General features: G+C 39.6%; 2 protein-coding genes across 7 annotated transcripts in view; both read right to left on the minus strand.

Moving 5' to 3' along the window:
* LOC145239230 (teneurin-3-like) overlaps positions 1-13,930 on the minus strand; it is a 76,283-nt gene extending 62,353 nt beyond the window's left edge. For 3 of the 4 annotated variants that reach the window (XM_080102523.1, XM_080102522.1, XM_080102521.1), the window contains exon 1: positions 13,844-13,859. Coding sequence is in view for 1 of the 4 variants with exons in the window: in XM_080102528.1 (XP_079958654.1) it covers positions 13,844-13,883 (40 nt within the window). In the remaining 3 variants the exon portion in view is untranslated. Of the gene's footprint in view, positions 1-13,843 lie in introns of all 4 variants that reach the window. The other variant, XM_080102528.1, reaches the window with a different exon arrangement.
* Positions 13,931-17,097: 3,167 nt separating this feature from the next.
* Positions 17,098-26,241, minus strand: LOC145237408 (glutamate receptor 2-like). Of its 3 annotated transcripts, none has more exons than XM_080100259.1 (20): positions 25,952-26,241; positions 25,399-25,581; positions 24,991-25,170; positions 24,471-24,585; positions 23,722-23,849; positions 23,175-23,353; positions 22,659-22,712; positions 21,557-21,697; positions 20,804-20,992; positions 20,223-20,450; positions 19,629-19,835; positions 19,279-19,415; positions 18,981-19,093; positions 18,656-18,790; positions 18,366-18,553; positions 18,125-18,235; positions 17,915-18,051; positions 17,659-17,773; positions 17,415-17,589; positions 17,098-17,362 (listed from the first exon to the last, which is right to left on the minus strand). In XM_080100259.1, exons 2-20 carry the CDS (start codon positions 25,505-25,507, stop codon positions 17,226-17,228), a joined length of 2,778 nt encoding a protein of 925 aa, XP_079956385.1. In that variant the 5' UTR covers positions 25,508-25,581; positions 25,952-26,241; the 3' UTR covers positions 17,098-17,225. The 3 variants fall into 3 exon arrangements, with proteins under 3 accessions (XP_079956385.1, XP_079956384.1, XP_079956386.1); XM_080100258.1 differs by having other exon boundaries at positions 21,551-21,697; positions 25,952-26,240; XM_080100260.1 differs by having other exon boundaries at positions 17,430-17,589; positions 21,551-21,697; positions 25,952-26,238.
* Positions 26,242-26,621: the final 380 nt, after the last annotated feature.

Genomic DNA, 26,621 nt, shown 5'->3' on the forward strand with positions numbered 1-26,621 from the left:
TTCAACACCACACATTTCTTTTACAAAATACACATTATTTTCTTGCTTTAAAGGTGTCTATGACTTTCACTTCAGGTCTTTCCACTCTCGCAGGAAAACAATGTACGTTGGAGACTGGCTGCAAATGATTGTAAACTATATGTTTGAACCTTTGTTAAAAGTCAACCAACTAATTTTAAGACATAGTTTGTCATCCCCAACCACAAAAATGTGTATCTCTATTGTATTCCATATTATCAAGCCACAAAATTTTAACACTGAACTTAACAAACCACCATCTCCAACAATCATCTGCATTTATGAACATTGAGACTATTCTCTTGGGAATTGCTGACCAATTGCTTTATCGCCGCTATTGATGAGTGGAAGATGCAGAAACTAACCACTTTATTATGGATCTGAAGCACGGTTTTACAATTTGTGCAATTTGACTTTTTAGGGAAAGGACATTTAAACCGACAAAATTGGACAGTTTCTTCTACGAAAAGAGTATGTGAAAATTGTAAACTAGAAAATATCCGGTACGGAACAAGTTTATGCTCTAATTCACGACTATGGCATTCTATATACGTTTGCTGGATACAATTGCTGATGTATTTTGGGCAGGAAGCCTTTAACTTGCAAAGGTATTCATTAGTTGCTCAGCAAAAAAATGCACAAACAGCAAATATTATCCAAAACTAAAGCATCCTGAGGTGAAAGGTTACGTGCCTACGTATCGCAACAGCACATCGGCGGAGTCATTACAAGGCCGGTAAAGTAGCCAACAACAAACAACGCTTGAAGATTTGCGCGGGGCTGCCTACAACAAACCGGTAAAGAAATAAAAACGGCATTAGTGCGGCGTCGATAATCATGCCTATCAACACTGCAAGATCGTGGTTTTGTGGTATTTCGTGACGATTAGTCAAGGTATTGCGATATCACTAAAACGCATTACTGTAGATTTATCAAAGTTCGGTACAGCAAGATATATAGTTTTTGGCATAGAATTAGATGTACGCGTTTGTACGTGAAAAAACATCAGTGCGAAATTGCAAAACCCTATTATCTGCAAGCTAAGAAACCTATGTTTCGTAGTATTGCAAATATCAACCATCAAAAACTTATAAACGAAACTAATAAAACATACACCTTATAATGAAAGTTGACCATATTGGACCTTTCTTAATACACACCATGCAAGGATATAACAAGTGTTATACATTCACTGTTAAGCAGCAGTGACTTGAATCAACAAGGTCGTGGTGTTTCTATGATTCACAATCAACACCGGAAACTAGAGTCATGAGCAAATGTTCAAGTGTCCCCCTTAACGCAACTATGACCACTTTGGTAAGTTTACTTTGTATCGACCATCAAAACTGAAAGTCGGAAAAACGAATGTAACAGGTCTACGATGTGTCTCCTTTGTTTGGTCAAATATTTCATGTGTGCTGCTTGTTTTGCTTCGGATATTAGCCGAAAATTAATGTAAATTTATAACCATTAGATAAAAGGGATTAGGGCAGTTTTTCTGAGTTTAGGTCGCAACAGAAGATCTGGTTCAAAAAACGCAAAGAATTAATAAATAACACAAAGTTATGTAAAGGAAATGTCTGCCGTGAAATTTTGCCCCCAAAAACAAAAACATCACAACTTACACACATCACAATTTCCTTAGAAATGTTGCAGCATGTAGATTAACCGACCAAATGTTTCTATCAGGAACAAAACTGGTTTACATCAAATCACTGCGCCGTCAGCACAAATCACGCCCAAAGCTTAAAAGGCTAAACGAAAGACGGAGATCGATCAGCCAATCAGATATCCCAGGCACTTAACGTAGGTTTGAGTACACAGGCACAAGATAAGAATGGTTTATTGCTGCCAGAGTGGACTGTGCAAAGTGAAGATTCGTGCCATTAGTATACGAAACACTGAACGTGCTAATCTGCGAAGGTCAATTCCGGATTGATTTGGATACACATACCTCAAAACGTGCAAAGTGCATGGAATTTCTTGTTTTCCACACTTTATTCGCGTTTTTGCGACCTTTGTGCGACTGAGAATGCGTAAACAGGTCTGCAGGGGACAGCTGGTTGAAAATCAAAATGCAGCAAACAAGTGCATGTTACATTTGGACAAAACAAGTGCATATAAAATCTGTTTGATTGGTGTTTGTTCCCCCAAAGCTCCAAATGAAAAACATTTCATCTAGCTATAAATGTATTTTCCATTTTCTACGCTACCCGGCAAATTAAAACAATACTGAAAAAGGGGGTACAAAAGCAGCATATCCACAAAAGCTCAACCATTGTACTGCCAAGGACAAAGAAACCGGTTCCTTTTATATATTCTATCAAACACTTGCGGACTTTGGGCTGACACAACTGAAAGAAAAGTCACTGTATCGTAGTTAACAAACAGGTAAACAGATTCGCATGTCTCTGGGCGACAAATACAGCGGGGTCCAGCGCAATTGCTTTTAGATAGGCGCGAGCAAACAGTCTTCAACTTTGTCATGAGCAAACACCGGAGCGAATCAATCACTGTGGACTAATCCCCATGAAGATTCTGAATCATTTCAACGCCTCAGTTTTCAAGGCGTGCAAACAAAAATCGACAGCCCCGAAATGTTTTATTAACTGCGTCATTGTTTTAGTATACACAGAAGAAGTTTTGTGGCTTTTAAAATACCATTAACGTGACAACTCTCAATTTATTGCCCTTGATCCCCGGGTTAGAAATTTGTTCTCAGCATTGGACGCTTACTTCATTGTTGCTCCTAATGATCATCTTATCAAAAGTTCCCAATGCTTTGAGTTCCTAACAGTTTACTAGTGATCAAATGAAAACAATTTTGTGTACTAGTTTTTAAATTGCATTGAGTGCATAAAAAATTATTTCATTTCTTTGGATCCCACTACGGCACTTGAAATTTAGTCAGATAACGATTAGCTGCCAGACGAATCACGCGCTCAATTAGCTCGCTTTCTTGCTGGAATAAACAAGGTTTGGCAAAGTCTCTGCGGAATTCGGAATATCGGGCGTTCTCGAAATACCCAAGGCGCCAAACTGTGATCTTCTACTCTTTTTAATTATTTCTGTAAGCGGCCAATTTCGTTGTACATCAAATAGCCTTTGTTTGCCCCCATCGAGACAGGATAGTTTGTTCACTTATTAAAAGCTCCACCAAGAGAATAAGTTCAACATTTGGCTGACTGGAGTCGAGTACAGCTTCAATGGTTGCAGTGTTGACACAAAAGTGAAGTAAAATAGAACTCACAAGCCTTATCTGACTTTGACGCCTAAAGCCCGTTTAATGGACGAAATTTGCAAAACAAACAAGTTCCTTATACGGGTGTCTTTGAACATGGTTGCACATAAACCTGCGCGTCTGTAGAGTAACTCTAGCCTGGTAGGTGCGCAGGCCATGCAGCAACCCGACTCTGTGGCTTTCACCGCTTGTATATTGACAAGCACCTGAGGTTGTAGTCATTTTACCTTCGTAAACAAGCAAAACTTAACCTTCTCTGTCCTGCCGTTGCTGCATAAACAAATAGGCAATTACTGAAAATGCTATTTTTCTGACAGTGAAGTATCGGGCTGAGCTACAATAAACGTTTTTAAACCCGTGTAGACCTCATACAAAAACATGTTGAGGCAAATACAATTTTTAAACAGACCTTCACAAGGCATCACTAGGAAACTATGGCACGCGTGCTTCTAATAACATTACAAGCCTTGCTGAAAATCCGCGACAGCATCTCCTGTGCACACGCGCTACAAATACGAGGTCACAAGCCAAGCGAGACAGCACAGCGCCGGTGTTCGCCCTCCGCAAGCGTTTCTTCGGCGGGCAGAAGCTATCAACGAACGCGCCAACGACTTTACGCTGTTGATTTTGGAGTTGAGGCGAACCGGCCGCACCGAAATCATATTTTTCTTCGTTACTGTGGTGCTCTGTGTTCATGGCGCGTTTGATGTCCATGTTATTGCTCCGCGCCTGGCATACCGTTTGAGATTATAACACGAGCCCAGGCGTTACTACATGAACAACTTTCGGTGTCTGGCTGTCTGTTCCACCTCGTGTTATCACAATTCCTGAGACGGGGAACAAATGATAACGTCTCCATTTGTTGCAACTTGTAGTGTGGCAAGCGTTGCAATCTTCGTGGGGGGCTGGCGTTAAAATCTAATGATAAACTCAACAAGTTTTGTACACAGTGATTTGCTAAGACTGCTACGTATTCCATCGAACTGTTGGACACAGGCACCCATAATGCAAATATTTTGGACCCTAATTTTAATTTCAAAGTTTGTTTTTGTTAGCATATTTACTAGCATATTTGAAAATTTGGACACAAATATAGCACTTATAACACACTAGATCAAAGTATACGTATTGTGTCACATTTTTAGGCCACTTCGTTTGTTTGCCCTGTGTGTCTCCAATCCTTCAGATAATGTGAAAACAGTCTTTGTGAGGGGCCAGTCAGCAGGTCGGATACATATCAACAACTCTTTACAAGTAAAGTGTGTCGCTGCCGGGAGGAGACGACCAAGCAGCGACTGTTGCACCTTGATCGATCGTAAATAGCCTCCACACTTCCGCGCTTGTCACAGTTTGCGATAAGGTTACCTTTGTTGTGTAAATGCTATGAAAGTCGACTCTTTGCCGAGTCAACACAACCCCGTTACATGAAAGCGCACCTTCGCCGAGGCGTATTAATATTTGAATGCCTCGCCAGGATCTAATCGGATTAAGAGCACGGCAGACGGTAAATCATACGGAACAGAAGAGATGTGTGTTGTGTATGGGAGATATCGTTGATCTGCCGTCTGTAGCATGTTGTATGTAGTATACAATGGGCAAAGTTTTGCTTCATTCGGTTTGAATTAAACTAAAGTTTGATCTTGAAAGTTCAAGTGGCCTGCGGGTTCTCTCCTACGTTGACAATAGAAAGCGATTTCAGAGTGAAAATTGTGCAATTCGCAACCAGTAATATCCGAAATTTTAATAATGTTGGCCTATGAAGCTTTTTATCCACACAGCTTACTTTGAAACTGTTTTCTAAAATAAAACAAAAACGTCCACAAACGTACTCTGGTGTATTGAACACGATGTGTAGGCTATATACCGATCAAGGTATTTTTCCAAACGCTCAGAGGTAGGCGGTGCCGCCTAGGTCGATAATTCCTGATCCATAATAATGTACCATGATAAGGACCACCACATACACAACATACAAAACAAATCTTTTTGGAAAACCCGAAGCCGAAGCAAACACCCTAAATAGCAAAAAGCCCCGATGTAGTTGAGAAGTAAACAAGTTTCTATTTATAGGATCTCACCCAGCGTCGATAGATCCAGCAATATTGGGTAACGTATTGATCTTAAAATTACTGGTGTGGCAGACACGTAGACGTGAAATGTCGATTATTGACACTTTCTACTTTAATTTGTGGCATATCCGGCGGGGAAAGTTGACGAAATTATAGCGCGATTCGTTACGTTATATTGTTTGCGAATTTCGATTATCTGCCTGAGAAGTTACGCAACGTGAAGCAGGATACGCAAATCGGGTGAATAATTCAAGAACACTTACGAGGGGTGGTAACTCCCAAACTCCATCATCATGTTGTGCAATGCACGCACAAGGAACATGAATTAGCATTACTCTCACAATTCTGAAGCAAAAACATTAAACACAATCCTTTGCAATAACAGGAGTAACACAAATCCACCTTTTAAAACTTGTTGACCTTACCCCAATCCATGCAACCAATAAACACAATACCCACACAAAATATCACAGACTAACAGCCAATTCGGTATTCAAGCTCCTATAAAGCTATGGAAAGATATGTCTTTTCATTAGGTTTTCCAGGAAAAAAACGCATAACAAAGTTCAAACGCTGAAGAATGAATTGTGGTAGCGAACATCAACAACCACCTTGTAAGGAGTTTTTATCCAAGCAATAACCTTTACTGCTCGCTTTACCCAACGCCAATCAAAGTTCGGGCTTTATATAAACTCCTTGGAGAGTAAGCATACCTTTTTACCCCCTAATACTTCTGTTATAACCAGCCTGAAAGGTCTTAAAACGCATGTTATCGAAAAGAGAGCTTAACGTATGGTAGTCACTAAGCTATACTTTCTGCAAGTTAAAAATTGGTTATTGCATATTCAAACTGTTGTGTGATCCTTGCCTAACAAAGCATTTTTACGCTAAACAGGTTTCTTAAACCAAGGCGATCTGTTAAGCTTTGAGCTTGAGAGTCGTTAAAAACAACCATCTTCATCCTTGAGTAACCACACTACACATCTAGATCATAGAGCTTTTGCAAAATCGACCTTATGATGCGAAACAGGTAAGGCCTGACAAGGCGACCACCCGCACCGACTGAAAGTTTTTTGCGCGTATCTCATCTCATTCATGACAACAACAACAAATCACCGTTTTGCCGCAATTTCACTTTAAACACAGATTTTTAAAGTTCAATTAACTTACGTTGTTTTGAATTTCTCTCAACTCAGCCGCGAAGTAGAGATCAGCGAATAAATTCATCAATTCCGTTATCCTTAATTCTGTACACTAATTACCAAGTTCTAAACAGGTTATATATTAATTAATAACTACGAAATAAAACCAAAATGAGCTCTGTACATCCAGTACGGTATTATTTTGTTTGCTTACAACCTCACTGTCGTCCCATTTGCAACTATTTAAGTTGCTGATGATACTATCATATACCTGGTGTAACAATACTATTTTCAATATTACCCTGTACCGGATCTTATAGGTATCTGATGCGGTGGAAATTCTTTGACTGGCTGACTTTGCAATTCCAGTTTTAAGGAACATCTATACAGGAGACAATTGACAACTAACAACATAGTTCAATCGCTTTCAGGAACCGCGAGAGACCACAAAAAGCAAAATGCACCGGTTTCGCATCGTCGAACTTTGCCGCATCCGAACAATTATCTTGCACCGCAAACATTTCTATAAACTGCATAACTGTTTGACTGTAAGACCAAGCAAACATAGGCTGCAAAGGTTGTAATTGACTTAAAGTGTATATATTGATGGGAACATAGAAGGCAAGTGATAAACCAGCGACATCGCGTTTGGATCTTCCGAATTGTTGGATCAAGACGTGATGAAGATAGGCAAGCGTTACATCGTGTATTCGTTCCGTACGTCATACTGGTCCAATGAACTAAGCGTGACGTTAGGTTTTTCATGCAGTCAAGTTCAGTTTGTGTGCTGTGTCGTGCATTTGAAAGATTTTTTTAAAGATAAACTAAGCATCAAGATTTTTTCGTTAAAAGTGTGAAGTTACATAAACTTGGTTGACGTGCAAGATAAGAAACGGGCTGGCACTACTCAAAATAAATCATAGTGCCTAATTGTGACGGACCGCAAAACGACACACTGTGTACTACATGTAACTCACTAGAATCAGATAAACGTTGATATTCCAACGCCCTAACGGTTGGCCTGACACAGCAGCAACTTCGATACCATCTATAGAACCTAGCGCTCTACTAATTTGGACCTTTCAATGTTGCACCATGGTATTTTTTCACAGTCAACATTTATAGCACACACAAAATTATAGAATTCCCAACCTAGGGTCGCGTTGTTCACACGTTTTTAGGGGCAACCGCAAAATGGGTGGGCCAATGGAGCGGAAACATAGCACCTGTGTTGATTCCACACAAACTCCGATAAGGGTGGGAAGAAAAATGACGCTTAGACCAGAACGACAGCTGAACGTTTATAGCCAAAACCCGTTTCGCGCCATGTTAAAGCATGAACCAGCACCTCAAAGCACCCAAGAGTATTTAATTGCCCCGGTGCTTGGAAGTAAAGGTCTAACCCCACCAGCAATTATCGAGCTCCGATCGGCTCCGTTAATTTATCACCTCGCTAGGGTTAGGTAACGTCGCGCCGCTATGCTTTGCTCGGATTAGTTCTGGAAATAACGAAATTCTCACCGTTAACTTGAGGTATGGAGGGTATGAGGGCAAGTGATCGTGTTCAATGGCTGTAGTGTTCCACTAATTACCTTTGGCAAGAAATTCACAAAATTCAACACCGATTATTGACAAAACATGTAAAAAGGGTTTACCTTTACATTTTTACCGGCATGCAGGAGCTTTACTTTAACTAACAGAAATAATTATTTAAATGGAGGATATTATAAGATAAGCATGCCTATAGGCATCAGTTGACTTAATATCACACCACATGGTAGTTTGCGGGCTGTCAAAAAGGTATAGATTATTTTTAAATTACACGACCCAAATTAATCAAATTATCAACATGTAAAGGCCGTAATTTAGATATTCATAGCTGTTTTGCTATATTATCGGATCCAACAGGCAGAAAAGACCAGGTGTATTAACAAATTTTGTACTTTTTATCGTTTTGACACTGGTATTAAGAAGTAAACCACTATGGCATGGGACTAGACTGTTATTGACAAGGTATAATTGGCTTAACAGAAGGTTTGCGGAACCCCTACGACGCGAAATAGGATCCTTGTTATCAGATTTAGCGTGAAATGCGATATAAGAATGAGAAAGGGTTGGGCGAAGTGTTTTCAGATGGTGGCATTTGTACAACCAAACATATATACATATTTTATAGCAAACGGACTCATAACAGTAACTACTTACTATGTAAAGATGAAAAGTGCTATAACATAAGTCGTGTACGTTCTACTAATGTTAAGTGAAAAACGTTTAATGCTAATATGGAGCTTGTGTGGCTTATATGTTTGATGACTTACACCAAAAGCCTTTTGAAAGTTTTAGTGAGAAAAGGTATATCGATTTCTGTTAAACCGCCTTGGAGCGGGATCAACAACAAAACATTTTATCTCGATAAACAACACGCAGATGTGCGAAAAGACACATAGCAGACAAGTGACCCCTAAACGGACTGACGTTAAGTAAAAGCTTCTTCCACCTAAGATTTGCTCTTATCAGCCAAAATGACGCTTTTACATTGTTCAGAACGTACTTCCATCGTGGCAGAAACATATTGTCCATGTTTGGACCTAAGATAGTGATACAATAAGCTTTTTTTCATGTAAATTACCAGCTTGAAATGTCGCGAATGTCGACCTTTGGTTTCGCAACCTATAGATAGATGACATAATAGGAAAATTCTGAATGACATTTACAAACTCGCAAAACAGTTTTAAAGCGAGAAAAAAACAAAGCTAATCTTGCAAGTTGCAACGCAAACTGTATGCCAGCGGGAGCTTCAAATAAAGGACGACAATATAAGATAAAAGTTCGCAATTTTTTGTGGCTTTATTGCGTTTATCGTTTAAAGGCGTTATGTTCTTTCTTAAAGCAAACAAGCATTGCATAAATATTCATAAAATCCAGTCCATACCGTTCACAGCCTGTTATTGGCATATTTTCGAGGACAGCCTTGCGTCTCGCCTTCATTAATATTTCACAGTCGCGCGAAAGCAATAAATCAATTCCATGACGTTGTCCTCACGCCTGGCCAAAATCTAACTCGGCGCCGTAAATACGCGACCGCAACATTGGCCGGTAATCGTTTAATCGTTTCAATATGTTTATTATATAGTTGATTAGGCGGTCGACGGCCGAAAAACAACTACACACTAATGCGAATTCTGAGATCCACAACACGACCAAGCCTTTGCTGTGTGATCATTGCCGACGCGACAAGCGCACCAGCGGGTCTTAATCCTACACAACGTTGGAATAGGCGCGCGGCATTCATAATCCCACCAAATACAAGCAAACAGTAGATGGTCCGCAAATGTATAGCAACAGTTACGAAGTTCGAGGACAACGGAAATCGACTATTTGGACAGCGCGCAATGATTTTAATGCGATTACTCCCGCTCTCGTAATTAAACTTTCCTGCGACGGCCCTGGAGGCCTTCCAGACCGCACAGGTGCATAGCGCCAAACACCGCAAGGATTTGTATGAATTTACTGCTAAGTGAAAGAAAATGCTAGCAAATAGTTCGATTACTGCCACCGTCGTAGCCAAGCTGTGACTTGTTTACCACCAGACTGGGATTAGACACGTGCACAAGTTTTGCCTTTTCGCCGAAATGTGACACCGGCGCTGTCACTACAGGTAAATTGTGGTCCTCTTCCTCTAACATTAAAGCACCCACTTCAAACGATTTTATCTCTATGTGTACAAATAATAAAACATTGTAAAATATACAACGGTGTTCATAAATGTGCCAAGCAAGGCTACAAAAATCTGTTAAACGACATGTTCATTAAGACCACAGTCTACGATTCTAACACATCCTGAAATACACAAGCAATCAATCTGCGCTACTAAATCTGGTAGATACAACGACTTTATATTTAATTGAATAGTTTGAACAGACTGACAATAGCAAATCACTGAATCCACTTTGCATACAGTCACTTGCCTAAGGGTCTGAATAAGGTGAGATGATAATCGGGTAGACATAAATGGGTAGGACAAACTCATAAATAATGAACAGAAACGGATTAACGGACACAAGTCGGGAACAATTTCCAGCTAATGCGTATGGAAGCAGAAACCGTCTTGGCATGGCAAATGATTTGTTGAAAGCTTAAAGATTAGATGGCACTAGTTTGTGATTTAATTTCGTTTGAGGGTTTATCAATCAACAAAAAAAAGCAAATTAAAAATTTAGCAGAAATGTAAACTTGTTAAATAGCTTGGTTGGTTATGCAATTGAATTGAGTGTGGATTGCGGAACGAAACAACAGGCGGACCTATTTTATAGCTGACGTCAAGCAACCAAATATTATAACATCACGATGTCTAACATTTTACATTAGATGATTCGATATCAAAACATGACACCATAAACGGTAACGCAAACATAGTCGGAACAACTTGTTGGCCCCTTAGGACGAATTTAGCCAGGAAAGTCATCCGTACAGGGGCTGAATACATACAAGTGTGTTTATTTTATGGCATCACCACCACTCAAGACAGGTCACGTCACCGAATGGACGTTGAGAGCCGCGCTAGGGATAAGGGAAGAAGCGCAATTACGCGGTGCTCGAAGGGAGATGAAACGTTAGCAGGGCAGACAACTTGCCACTCAAGTCGCGTTAAAGCTGTCCTTAAATTCTGTCTGCACCCTCGCAAATGAAATTCTGTGACGGCGACAGCAAATAGAGAGTATTTTTAATGTTATCTTTAAAGATGGTAAAATATATGGTTTTAACTTAAAAGCACAAGAAGATATAAAGTAATAAAACTTGTCGTGGTATATAACATGCCGTATACATATGACATTAAAAAAATTAACGTCGAATCGCATCAACTATCCCGCCCTATAGAGATAAAAAGTAAACAAACTTGACAGGGTTTATAGAACCATTCATATTACCCTGTTTTATAACTTGAACGAAGATTTCTATTTCTTTCTTCTATCCCAGCATCCTTACAAGTGTTTTTTTTTTCGATCCAAACGCATGAGGAAGTTAGGGTATGGATCTGCGCCTTTAGCCATAACCCATAACATGTTTAGGCGCCGCGCACCCATGGGGACAAAAGAAAAGGGGATCAGAAAACATGCACGGGGCCCTGAACAAATATGAAGAAGTCGGAGGCTGCTATCCATGCTTCGGCAGACACATTCATCTTGCCAAGCGAAAACAATTATCGGGGCTTGGCAAACACGCTAACCGCCTGATTTACAAATCGTAAACAAGTTTAATGCGCAGTTTCAACGCTCCATTGCGCTGACAAACCTTCGCTACAAGGCGAATGCTGGGCAAGTGAAAGTTGACACTGGCAGTAAATATTTAAAACTCTCCCGTGGCCAAGAAAATCCGCCTTGGCCTTCAGAGAATGAATGTCCAAAAATCGATAAAAAAGATAAAAGAAACGACCAGGTTAAATCAAAACGGTTAACACCGGTAAAGAACTTATTTTTCTGCCTGTCATAAACAATGCAATAGTGCAAAAACGTAGTTGCAAACACCAATAAAATGTTAATGCTTACCATTATCAGCGCTCGTTCACAGACTTCACAATAACACATTCATCGTTTGACCTTGTCTCGGAGTTTATACTCGTTTGTAGAAATCTCCTTGAATATCCCCTGCAGTAAACTGTTGTCAGTTATATCCCAAGCAGTTACGCTAAATTGACGATTGGTTTTCGCGCTGTAACTCCATCTTTCGCCGTTACGCATGAACTTTGCGTGGAAGTGCACACCTAAGTCCGAAGATCCACTGCATGTCAATCAAACCATTCATACCGAGACCTTGAGCATGATAAAACCATATAATGGTGCCAAAACAGAGTCACCGGGTAGTGAAGTTTGAATAACGGGTTTGATTCTACCCGACTGTACACTGGGTTTCATTTGTGTCGCAATATAGCTTTAGTAAACCTAACTTTCGGAACAATTGCGGAGCTATGACGCAGGATGTCCGAGTTTCAGTCGGGTTTCAGGCTTGTACTTTCAGGCTCGGCAAAGTGGACACCAATTTGAGTTATGTCTACAACTCTGTGACATACCAACTTTGTATGACTATAAAAGGAACAGCGCTTTGTAGAATTATCATACTCATGCTGGGGTCTACAAACAAAACAAAAAGGTCTACAAAAAAGTCTAAAAGTTTTTTAAACATTGTGATAAGTCACAATTTTGTCTTGTTTGCTGCTTAACGCCACTTTGTGTACCCATATACGGCATAGTAAACCATAAACTGCACAGAAACTGTGGTTGAAGATCATGTGGCACGATAATACACCAGCGGCTTTGACCTTGCAAGGCACCTGCAAATCCCAAACAACCGGCAATAAGCCAGCAAATTTGATTCCATAATGAAATTACATGTAGTTACGGAAAGCCTCCTAAAGGCAACGAAAAGAAAATGCGCAGGTGAATGAAGGGTTAATATGGGTGTTTGCGTTGAAAGAATGCATGTTTCAGGTTCATAATAACAACTCAAGTGGAAAAACGGCTTACCGTGTGCTTGATGGAGAAAATCAATGCACCAAATTCCCACATATAGTTTTGTGAGCAAGCCTGTGAATGTCAATTTGTAGCATCAGGTAAACTATCTTAAATTGGGGTAACATTCAACTGCCAACGACGATCAATGTGTAGAGAATTTATGTTATTGGATTTGTAAGGATTGGAATTCCTATAGTATTTTTTTCACTATGGAGCGTTGCCCTTTTCCACAAATTCGTCTTTGAAGCGTAAAGCCTTTCACAGCACATTCCTTATGGCACTTTGAAGCCTTGAAATAAGCTTAATTACTCGCCTGGGCGGCGGTGCCTTGGGATCTGGTTGCGCCACAAGCGAGCTAAAAAACGCCGCGTGCCCTTAACAATAAGACGTGAAGTGTGCTTATTTCTGCTTCAAACCATTCGGTGTGGGTACAAGGGCTAATCCCAGAAACCCCATCACCGGCACGCTATGCCAAAGGTCTTGGCCGTGAGATTCGCTGTGGAGGTTGTTCCGTCTTACTTTGCCCCTCCACCAGCTCCGTCATTGACCTGGGCCGAGCTAAGAACTCGATGACACTTGACCGCTCGTCGAAACAGTAAGATGAGACTTACAGGAATGTCCGCCTCATTGCACGGTGCTTTCTACGCGGATTAACCGTTTGCGCGGTTCGGCCACTAGACAGCTATCTATTGCATAACGCCAGTCAAGTTTTAAACGCCCTGACTTCTGTAAGGCACGATACTAATGCCCTTTGAGTGTTGCAAACATTTATCTTGATGTTTTCGGAAAACATATCCACCAACATATTTTGAAAATCTTACAATCCAAACATTTGTTTCTCTGTAAAACATTATTACCCATTACCTGCGGAAAGGATTGCAGTTCTTTCATTTCGGCCAACCATGGAACAGACAGCAAGAACAGCTGGACCAGCTTTTTCAAGTCACCAGTTAACCTATCAAGAATTAGTGGCAACCCTTATCAACATGTGTGAGATTTACTGAACTGGCTTGCTTCAGTATCAGCAACAAACCAAAGCGTTGCCGCGTCAGAATTGATTAGATTGCGCCACAGGTGGATTCTGGCGGCAAAATATTTGAAGTGTGGTCCCTGCAGCAAATCGGTTGAATAATGTTAACTAATGGGGATACTGTATTTTATTTTCATTTTGGTTTTCACGGGGGTCAAACCCAGGACGCTCTAGGCGTCTAGGGAATGAATCCCGATCAATGTTTTTTTGCATCTGTATGTGGGCCAGACGCGCCGGAACGTTTCGGCCAAGTTCCTAATTGATGACCTGTTTTGAGGAAATTTAAAATCTGACGCCATTACACAATGTACTTGCGCCACCAAACGACACCCCTGAGCCAAGCACGGATAAAAACCCAACACTCAATTTTTTTCGGTTACAAACTATTTCAACAATACTGTCAAGAGAATAAAGTGATGTCAAACAAAAACTAAGATGTGTTTTCGTCAGTAACTTAAACTCACATCCTGGTTGGAAATCACCAAAACCGATCGGATGGCGCGCGACGTGCTGAATTCTTTTATTGCTTGTAAACGTTATCCGAGTGTAAAGCAAAACACGAACGTCTCCTCCCACGAACATAAAGGCGATGGGAAATTTATCTTGTAACTTCTATTGACAACATGTTGTGATAGCAGCCGCACGGGCACCATTATGAAATGAATAGCGACTGCACGGCAAAATAGTGTCAAGTTACCGATCAACTAAACCCGTCTGCCAGATGTGTAGTACGTGATGAGTAACCAAACGCACTTCGCAAAGAAATGATAAAAGATACCTGTGTTACATTTTTTACTGCCGTTTATTAACATAACATTGCTGTTCCATAAACAACTATTGCTCCTCCAGCAGCTTTATTGTAAATTATCGACGTTTTGACGTCCCATAGTTTTATTGTTATTCTCTGTTACGACGCTATAGCGAATTATCGGAACGACGATACCACACGTGGTAAATAAGCTCGTAGTTATTAAAATGGTTTGGATTTCCGGCTGGTATATCTGCTCTGCTTGTCTTTTATGGTTTTTACTCTTTAATTGTTCCCGATTGTAGGACAATAAAAAGCTGTTACACCTTTACTTAGACAAACCTATTCATGGCCGTTCAAGGTGCATTTTGTATGATTCAGTATTTTTGGCACTTCATGAGAGCACTGAAAAACTAATCTTTTTCCACTTAACCTAGAAATCCCGTCTGGTATGCCTTTGCCCAGGTGTAGTTTCACATAGGCTGTTTCTTTGATCATTTACCACGCCTAAAATCACTCCAGTGCTGATGTAAACAAATATAACACCGAAGTGCTTTAGCTCCCCTCGCATTTCAAAGCGTGTTTACGATATCTATGTTCCGGATATCTTATTTTAAACATGAGACTATACGGTTCGGTTCACTTAAAATCCCATTGGTGGAGAAAGCGCCTTTGACTGCTCGGCTTCTAAGATACGGGTCTGTTCGTATGTAAGTTATTTTTACATCCTCGACGGGTTAAGGACTAATCGGAGGCTTTAGGTTGAACTTCCGCTGCAGGACAAATGCGAACGATTTTGCCATCACTCGCGCTACTTTGTTCCGCTACACAAAGCCTTATGGTTACCGTTTTATACCCCGTCTGGTAAAGTGTTATGTGGGCACATTTAGAGCTTCTGGTGGAATGAATTTTTAGATCAACAGAGCAAATAGATGACCAGGCTATTCGCTAACAGGTAAACCCAAGTGGTTTAGTTGTCATTTCCATTTTTATAGGCAGTGATGATTAGGATAACACCTTGCCGTATATTTTTAACAGTTTGACGACTATGTAAATAGATTTTTCGGAGTAAATTTAGCAAAAGCATGCCACAGGTGACCCATTGAATTATAAAGTTTTTTGTTTCATTATTTTTCTCAGGTTTGGTTGTTGTTGGTGGATTCCAGATGACAAACTACATTTAAAACCGCGCTTGGAATTCACGCGACCTGTTCACGCGCAAACTGCCAGAACCAAATCAACACGTCCAGGTATCGCGTGTCGCCCTAACAGAATTAGCCCCGCCTAACCTAATCAACGACAACAAAGCAAAATTAAACGCGACTCGATACGTGTTTCTCCACCACAATGCGAGAAAGCGGACTCCCATAGTAGAAGCCTTTTCAGTGGGCGGCCGAGGGTTGGAATGTTGTCTGTTAACATGTTGTTTTTTCGTCGTACCAATCTGATTGGGAGGAGAAACAAGCAACTGGAAACGCCCTTTGACAAGTCATTGTTCTTCGTGTTTCCCAAGCTGATCATTTAACACGTGGTGAGGCGAGAGTGTTTGGAATACACAGCAGGATTGATAATAAAACGAAATTGATTTTTGACAAACTGAGAACCAAGCAAACATGAAAGCTATCACATTGCGCAAGAGAGGCATAAGATACCGTCATCGATATGTTACACCTACGACATTATCGACTATTCAGGTCATCAGTATGATATTCTAGAAATCACTAACAATTTCTGCGGATGACGTACAATTGACTAGGTGAAATGAGTTTTACCAAACAACGCAGCAACACAAGTTAAAAATACGCTTGTCTGATATGTGATTCTGTACACCTACTTTTCACCAAATTAATTACGATATGTAGGGTGGAGTTACCTATAACCGTAGGGTATATACACAAAAATATATCACGTTTACTTTAGGGGCTGTGGAAGGCTGGTGGACATCGTTTACTTAGTCCAAACCGTTTACAATTACCACAAACCAGGACAACGTAACTGCTTGAAGGAAAGTGCTTAAAACATGACTGTGCCTGTTAAAGTGGAATATGTCTCGAACTGTATGGCCAAGAAACAAACAATACCACTTTTAGTTCTAACCTTTGTGTTAAAGTTTAAATGGGATTCACCTTTTTATATGACATTTGTCAAACATGTGTATTTTGAAAGTGAAACCGCCGACTTCAAAACAAGAAGTAAACAAACGTAAATTCAAGAGTTATAACTTTAAGAGGGTAAGAACCCAAAGATAAAGTTTCTAGGTAGTTTTTTTAAGGAACTTGTTTTAGATAACATAAATGAACCAGACATATTTTGAAAATAGGTATGTACACGTGGTGACTATTTGATACTTTCTTTTTTACACAAAAATACGTCCAAGTTTATTTGGATACAAACGCAAGGACGCGATTAATAAATATAAAACATCACAGTACGATAACAGTGCAGTAAAAGTTTGGATTCCATCACAATTAAATGTCTGCCGAATGATGGTTTCTTCGCGAACGTGTAGCGTCACTTGGCGGTGGAGAAAAAATGGACCGAGGTATTTCAACTGGGTGGGGGTTATTGTTGGATGAAACCACGTTTAACGTTAAACCAGAAGTGCCTACAAAATGAGAAGATGATTTATCTTTTATAAGTCCCTACAGCATGCATACATGTTCGATTTGTACTTGTTTTGTCGTCGACCAATTTCTTTCTTTTCCTGTGATCCGCCTTAACCGCCTCATACCCGTATTCGATGATGGAAATAAAAACAGCAAGGATCATACCAACAATAAGAATGTAAAACACCCCCGCTACGTTGCTCAGCATCAAGGCCGGAGTTTTTGTCTGGGTAAAGTTAAAACACAACATTTATGCTTTATTGGTTAATTGTATACAGGGTCGCAAGTAACTTACCGGAGAGTTGTTACCGTTTGGTCCACACTCGCTTTTGTCATACCACCAGTAGTTTTTCATTTTCTGTAACTGACCTTGCTCTCGCAGAGTCAAGATTGCCAAGTTTACTGTGTCGCTACACCCAACAAACAACAATAAATTTAATTAGTTAAAAACACAGTTGTACAAATTAAGCCAGATTCTAAACTTTGTATTTTTTTATTAAATAAGTCTTACTGTTTAGGAGGCAGTTTGATAGGTGGCTATTTAAACTTACTACAGAGGAGATCCTTTAGGCAACGCGATTCCGTATCCCTTTGCATCAATGTTCGGTCCAACCTTCATCGTGTTACACGGTTTCCGCTGTTCCATGTAATCGTTTAACGTGGATTCCATTAAAAACGCATACTTTCCCTGAGTGACATCAATGTTTTGTACATAACTTGGAAGTGTTTGGTCCAATTAGTGTATACTGAAAAATGCTTACGTTACTACTTCTGACTTTTTCGATTCCTTCCCTGTTGGAGCCAACGAAGACTGAGGGATCTTGTGATTTCATAAAACCCCACATTTTTTCATACGTCGGAAGCGGAGATTGCTGTAAAAAAACAGATCTATAGCACAAACTGGATCTGGCTCTATAAGTTCAAACCCAATATTATATTAACATCTTAAAATAAAATCAACAATTCAAGTCATCGTTAGGAAAAGTGAAACAACGTGCTTACCTTGAAGAAGTTGACGGTAGAACCAGACTTTAGTGTTCCATATTTGATGACGTTTTGTTTGGCCAAATCTTCAGCCCCAGATATAGGCGAAACCATTCTATCGACTGTCAGAAAAGCCGCGAGGTTTGCAGTGTAGGACGATATGATGATGAGAGTAAAGAACCACCAAACTCCGCCCACGATACGCCCTAAAGATAGATACAAAGTGTTTATTACCAAGTCTTGGAACTTGCATTAAAGGGTAGAGCAAAAACCTTTTTACTAAAAGATGAATTAAGGTATGTTCTAACCTGAAAAAGATTTCGGTGAAATATCGCATCCCTGCTGTACGAACGCTCCCAACGAAAACCACAAACTGTTCATGATTCCAAAATCAGTCACCGAATCGGCTTCTTCCCCTTGGTCCACGTTATTCGATAACGCACCTGCAATAACCAGACAAGTTATAAATAGTGCTACAAAAGTGATGTTCCATGCTGCATGTGCATGACCCCAAGCTGTTGGCATTTTGTTTTGTGTTATATGTTCAGTTCGTTATACAAGATGTTGCACATTTTTGTCCACTGATTCGTGAAAGTATTTTAACCAAATCATCCTTTTGAATTTATTTTGTACCTTTGTGCCACTCATATGGGCTGAGTCGTGAGACAAGATAGAGTACCACACTCACGCCAGTATAAGCAAATCCAATGCATATCCAGATTTCATAGGAAAGCGGTTCCAAAAAACTAAGAAAAGCGAGAAGTGCAAAAATTAGTGACGTTTCACGTAAGAGTATTTAATCAAAAGAATACGAATGCGATCATATTTGGTATATACTACAAACAGTTGTATATTCCTACAAAAATGTAACTTTTCCTAATTATAATTTTGATGGATTACACTTCTATGCAGAGTGACGAACTTCATGTACCTAAATATGTTTGGAGTCTGTTTCTCAGGTTTCTTGATCATGATACTGATCCCGAGTGACATGAAAGGTTTGGTGAAGTCCACGACCGCCTCACGTGCTGACGTAATCGTGAGCGGAGCAACCGCCATATGCGCTTTCTGGAACGAGGTCAATTTTAAAGTTACCAGAAAATATCGTTCCTCAAAACAATCCTTTTAGAGCAAACAGTCTTTTTCATACGATGATATTCACATATATGTTTAAAGTTACTGACAGGTTATGCCGCATTAATTACACTCTTATTTGTACTTTTTGAACTCAAATAGAATGAAATGTTGTTCCAAAAACCAATATGAACAGCTGTAAGCTACCTGATATTTAACCTCTCCGATCATTCCGTTCCAGGTTCCGTGTTTTTCGTTTTTCGATCCGTACTGTCCGTCATTTACCGGCTTAATCCTGTACTGCAGGGGAGCAATTTTCGTAATCTCTTTGAGCAAGTCAACACAATATCCCTCGAATCGATCGTTGCCTTCCAATGTCTCCCAATTGCTTTTCAGTGTCACGTAAGGTTCCTCCTATTAAAAACATTAGATAGAACCTTCGAAATGAAAGGATAAAGCAACATAACCAGTGCCTTTCACATATGAGTCGCTGGAAGCTTTGAATTGGTTTTGGCAGCCTTTTTCTCACGGTATTAAACTGTTGGGTACCAACAACTTTATACCAACTGAGCATTAATTTTGTTTATGATGTGATTTTGTTTGTTAGCTTGTTAACATTAGTCATTCCAAAATCATATTCAAAAAATGGCAACTTGATCCAGGCAAATCTAGGCAACTTGTTTGCATACAACCGCTTTACAAATTAAATATTCGCAGCATTTATAGTCGTCGCGATATCACTCAAAACAAATTAGTATCACAATGTAGGTTGGTTTAATTTACTGATTACATTACACTTACCAAAATTGTTGTGACAATGAGTGTTCGGTTTCTGAAAGATTCAAGTATCTTGGCATGAGACACAGTTCCGTTTATAACAAGTTTTCCGAATTCGTCATCCCGGTCATCGGTCCATGACCCGACCAATCTAGGTCCAGTGCTTCCCGCTGTATACAAGTTTACGCCATAGTTAATCCGATTCCCTTTTTCGTCGAATTGAACATTTCCGGTCAAGCCAGTGAATTGCACCTGGTAAAGTAAACAAATTTTAATTGGACAAGGAACATGTTTGCGGTTTTAACAAGCGTGGTTGTTAGGCTTACTTCTATACATCTAAAGAGCAATACTTTCTGGGAACCGCAACACAGCACAAAGGTAAAACCTTTTCAAAGCAAACTTATTGATGTGAATGCCAACAAAGGTACAAAAGGTTTTAAAAATTCCGTTAAGAAATAGACGGACCAGCATATTAGTAAAACCATGACTGTTTTTACTGGTTTTACGTGCTGCCTATTTTTTCATTTTTCTTTTTAAAATGTTTTTTTTTTACAAATATCTTCTTTGGCTGCTTTTTCACAAGTTTCTTTAAGCTGTTTGGTTACCTTTTTTATCGCTCGCGTTATATCGAAGCCTGTTGTCAAGGGAATTACAGGCAACTGATGACACGTAATCTCGTCTTCTCGATTGCCTTCCTCCCGCAGTTGTTCAACAAACACGTAATTTCGTTCCGATATTGACGTCATTCCTATCGCCATAGCGGTAAAGGAATCGTAGACCAAAGCTGCTTCGTCCTGTTTATTAAAATGTTTTTAGTTTTACCGATTTATGTCCGTTTACAAATGATTGTTAACAGTGAAGTCTATACGTCAAACTCGAGCTACTATATCAGAACAGTGTTGTAAGCGGGCTTGCAATTGGGGCCTAAACTCGAAAAGGCAATCCAAAAACCCGGTTCGAGCCAAAAATTTCATAACAAAAACCCCGAAAAACGCCTGAAATTTGCGCCACAGTTTTAAGCCGAATATGAATTCAGGCCCGAATCAAACATGTTTTAGTCAAAATAGAAGCCAGCGCCTGAAATGCTTCCAACTCTGAACACAGGGTAATTCACTCGTAATTGCAAGCTACAGGAGCATTTAAAAGGTTTAATAGTTTTATGAAAAGTCCCTGTTACACAAATGATTTGGCCATAATTGACACTTCCTGATCTTTTCAGTACCAATGGCTGCATATGGAAAGTTCAAAAACCCTACTGAAGACCCTTGAGTAATGGACTATGACTCACGTGCATAAACGTCAACTAATATTTATAAAGTTCTGTTTAACAAACAATTATGTCATTAACTTACCGTGACCTTAATTTCTCTTCCTTCCTTAGTTTTTCTGAGTTCTCTTTTAACTTCCTGAATTCGAGAATTTGTCTGATCCGTAAAACTGAGAAAGTAAAGTTTGGCGGATCCACCGGCGTAAACGGCCAAGTTGTCGTTTATTAAACCCTACACATATGTAAGTAAAGAACATCAGTTGAAAGTTACTGACACGTAAAGCTGCATTATTCGAAAACAAGAAATTGGCAAAATAAACCTATGTGATACTTATTTCCCTTTTTAATCCAAGATAATTACATGTGCCATGCCCCCCCCCCCTCAAGAAATTTTGACCGGCTGTTTTAGTATTAAATCTTGTAATTTCAGACAAAACTGTGAATAGCAATGTGCGCTATTTTGTTTGATGTGCGTAACGCATTGATGCTCGTCACACATCTCAATAAACAATGAATGCCAATCCAGGCCACTTGGCGTCCAACTGCGCGTATGACGTTACAATGGATTTTATAATAACTTTGTTACGTCACACTCATACAAGTGAAGATAATTCACAATATGATTAAGAGGCAACAACTGTTAGAAACAACTGTGCCGAGTGTTAAAAAGTGTTACATGAACACGATCGAATCGTGACTATAACGTTCGTTACTTACAGCAAGAGTAAGGGCTTCACAGGGCCTTAGGCTAACCAGCATTTAGTTGATATTGCGAGTTTAATAAGCACAACAGGTGCTAACAGAGAGGTCTACACAGTCTACCGCAAGGTGGCGCAATATATTTTATGCTGTTGCCCCCCCCCCCCCCCCCCCCCCCCCCCTAAAACCGATCCTAGATACGCCACTGCATACAATTATTGTTAATCAAAAAATATGTGTTAAAGTCAAGTTTATAGAGCTCTTTTGGCAATTGTAGATGTGTTTAGGTTTGACCACATTTAGCTAAAAATGTTTGATTTCGGACCGAACTTTTTAAAGGCGAGTTCGGTACATCACTAATATCAAACATACCGTTCCCCCTTCTTTAACAAAAGATTACATTAACACGGCATGACGAACGAGCCGCGAGCAGTTTTCCGTCAATGATTATTTATTTATCAATCAGTTTTCGGCCTTTAAAAGTCAAATCTTACCCAGTCGAGGAAGATGTACAAATATTCGACAGTCAACATCCCCATGGACGCGATCTGCGAAACAAATAAGCAATTATTGATTAGACGAGTGAGACTCTATCCGTAAGTCAATAGTTGTTCAATGGAAGTTATTGCTGCCATCGATCTGCGGCAGACTAACAAGGGTTTGCGAAACAACCGAGAAATCGATTGGAAAAGCTCTCGTGTTTATTGCAACATCGACACTGGAAATTTTGAACTTTTGAAAGATCGGTCAAAAGATCACTACGGTCTTTGGCGTGATGGATTTATAACTTTGGCTTGTGATCTGGACACCACAAAGGTTAAGCGATGCCACAGAGGGATTAACGAGTAAAATATATTTCTTTGGTAAATCGAAAATCATTGATTACATCAGATTACCCCACTTTTTATACGTTAACGCACAATAAGAAATTACAAGTTTTAATGCTTCTTGACATCCCCCGTAGTAAGGGGCTCAGGCAGCAAAAAATAAAAACGCTGTAATTTTGGTACCTGCTGGAGAATGGTTCTGGACGAATCAAGGTTCACGTCAAAAATCAGGTGGGTTTCCGCATTACAAGCAATTTCCTTTAGTATAGGCAAGACATTTTTACGCTTGTCTATGTTTCGAACAGTGACCTGGAAATTGTATTTCATGCCAAAGCGAAGAAGTGTTTTCAAGGGAAGGTGAACTGCAAGAATATGTAAATTTAGGCACAGCCTATGTCCGAAATGTCATATGTATCTTCGGATACACCCTTGGTCGACAAATTATGATAAAAGGTTGGCCCGGTTCATTTTAAACAAAACATGTCGCTGCAATTTACTGCGTGGACCTCAACGTTACATGAACTGAGCTTGCTTAGTCCCAGACGACGAACAGCGGAACATAAAAAATGTCAATACGCATTTGCATTTGTTTCAGTTAACTCCCGTTGATAGCCCAGAAAATGCAGATTATTGCTGGGCAAAAACATGCCTACATCAAAGATTTGACTCCCCTATTGCAAAAAATGCCACAAAATATGTAACTGGATCAAAATACAAATGTTGACTATACCTTCTCTTGTGTCGTATACGTAGGTGATTTTCCTCAGGCGAAGAGTCGTAATAAAACAAAGTAGAAACTTTTCCAAACGTGGATGAAGCGAAACGACGAAGTCCGAATTGGTATCTTCCATTAGAAAACTTTTGACATAAAAATGTATGTTTTCGATCCATGAACGTTTGCTAATATCAGAATATTTCCAAAAGCAAATGCATGTTTCTACGGATGTTTTTTTTTTTTTTCGATATACGTAAGGCAAAAACCACTTCAAAACTTTGTGCAAGATTATTTTTTTGCATTTTTGGCGAATTTCAAAAACCGATTTGGATTACTCAATTAGGCAACACCAAACACAATTAACGTTCGGTTAGCTTGTGGCAACCGCGAAACCCATTACAGGCGCTTGTGGTCGCATTTGAGGTACTGAAAATTAGATTTTAAACGGTTAATTTGGCATTGAACTGACTAAGCCCGAAGTGCTGCTGTTCAACGTACAGCTGGTTTTGCGTGAAATTGGTCGCCTCAAGTAGAACGCAATTACAGGTGATTGAAGAGTCACCAAATTGGGTGTACATAATATACTTAGTATTGACCGCTAAAGTCAGTTTTCGAGTCAGTTTTAGCAGGGAGATTGCTCAAAGCTGTCGACTACAGTTTTCGTCAGTGATAGATTCCAAATCACGTTATAGACTCGTTTTTAAACATGTAGACATGAAAAACATGTACGATGTACAGCAAGCTTTGGCCTAAAAAGTACAAACCTCGGTGTTATCCAGGGTATTTGGAAAGTGTCTGTGTAGGAGATAAGAGCGGAAGAAGATGATTCGTCCCAAGCTCCGATCATAGACTGCACACGATGTGATACGTGTGTGCAAACTAGAAGTAAGTAGATAGATAAAAATGGAACCACGTATTATAAAAGTTTGCCCTGAACAGCTAATAATAATCACAAACTTTTTGAAACAACAATAAGAAGAATGTTAGCTCTTTAATCGATGTCGATCGAAATTAGAAAAGCACTAAAATTTTAGTTACAGTCGGTTAATACAGGCCAGTTTGAACCAAAAAAATTGTCCGGATTATGTGGATTAACCGATGTCATTTCAAGTCTTACCACATTACGAATCATTTGCACCTGAAGTTTTCTCCGAATTGGGCGAAGAACCAGGTAAACCAAATCCGGCTTAAATGAGGTTTATTGACTTAGAACGGTAAGAAATGTGTTTACGTTTTATTTTAAAGTTTGACATATTTTTAAATAAGTTTACCAATACCACTTACATTCCTGTGCCATTCTATAACTGTTGTTGACAGGAGCATTTTGTAGAAACACCTGGTACCTAAGGGAAGGTTGACCCCTCCCCCACTGTGATGCCAGAGTGGCGGGAAAGGCATTGTGACGTTGCAATGCAAGTTTAAGCAACGCGTCTGCATCTCGACTTTCCGCCGGGAGCAAAGTACCTGAACAGAAAAGTATGTTTTGTTTAAAGTGAATGTTTTTAGTTTGCTATACTAGTTTCTGTAATTATTATGCCAAATATGTTTTGAAACGGCGATCGTCTGGCGAACTGAATAAATAGTTTAATAAACGTAAAAGTTTTGTTGCAAAATATGTTTGAACTAATAATTATATGCGAGTTTAAGTCGCCCTGAAACAAAAACAACCTGATATTAATAAAATACACTTACCGATAGGTATAGTGATGGAGGATTGAAAAGGTGAATCATAATCACTGTCTCCACCTCTGCAAAGTTTACCACACATGCACAGTAAAGCGATAACTAGCCAACTTGTCATGGTTCCCTCCAGCAAAATGGACCCTCGGTATACCTCAAATTTTTACTTCACGACTGCTAGGTTATGGCCAGTATCTGACAATAAACAGAATTTAAATTCCTACGTGAATATGTTTTGCGTTTAGATTTCATTTAATATTCAGGTCACCAACTTGTACCATCTAACTGCAAAAGTGCACATGTTCGTTTACATTGATATATATTTACTCCAGTATATTTGATGACATTTCTCCGAAAGCACAGGAATAAATTTCGAGCAGATATATCTAAGATTTTCCATCTAACTCTCAGTAAATGTAAAACAAATTTGCGTAATAAACCCAATACTAAAAATGACTCCAAGAGATTAAAGAGCAATCTGCTTTGCCTCATATCTGAAGTCCCGTCATATACACACATCAGCAAGCAGCTTTTTCAACATCACAGTATCATTTTCCTAACTTACTCTGGGACCGTTTATCGAAGCAGCGACAAACTTCTGATCAGCCTTCAAATGCGTAATGATTCCTGGAGCTGCCAATCGAACGCTTCTCAAATTTGACGTCTGCACTTTTCATGCGGCTTTGCTTGCGGATTAAAACCTAATCAAGATCGCTGCGAAAGATAATTGCGCAATTCCGGGCGGCTGACTTTGGTCTGAACGTTTGCCACAGGATCGATGTAGCGCGAAGTGCAAGATTTTTACAAACTAGGAATCGATGCGTTCTACAGCGTTGCGCTTTTTTGGAATTCAACGCCAAATCGCGTCGCGGGAATAAACCCTGCATGAAGCGGCGCGCTTTTGTAATTTGTTTGCAAATTATTGTTCGCTAAAATGTCTTAATTTTGAAGGGGAAACGTAAGTCCTGTGAGATTTGTCAAGGCAGTATCGTTTAAATTACAATACAATCAAGTGGGTCAAAACGATTTGACTCTTACTTATTGGCAACTAATGTTGTTTATAATGTACATGCACGCGAAACAAACAAACATTTTTTAGCAATACTATCATGGGAAATATTTAACTTATATCCTACTATCAAATTTTTTTTGACTTATTTTTATTAAGTTGTTTTAGTTTACAACACCTAATTGGCTCTGAGCGTTTAAAAAATGAACATAATCACATCGATGAT

The sequence above is a fragment of the Phallusia mammillata genome, chromosome 7 (assembly GCF_965637545.1).
Source record: "Phallusia mammillata chromosome 7, kaPhaMamm4.hap1.1, whole genome shotgun sequence".
Classification (NCBI taxonomy): domain Eukaryota; kingdom Metazoa; phylum Chordata; class Ascidiacea; order Phlebobranchia; family Ascidiidae; genus Phallusia; species Phallusia mammillata.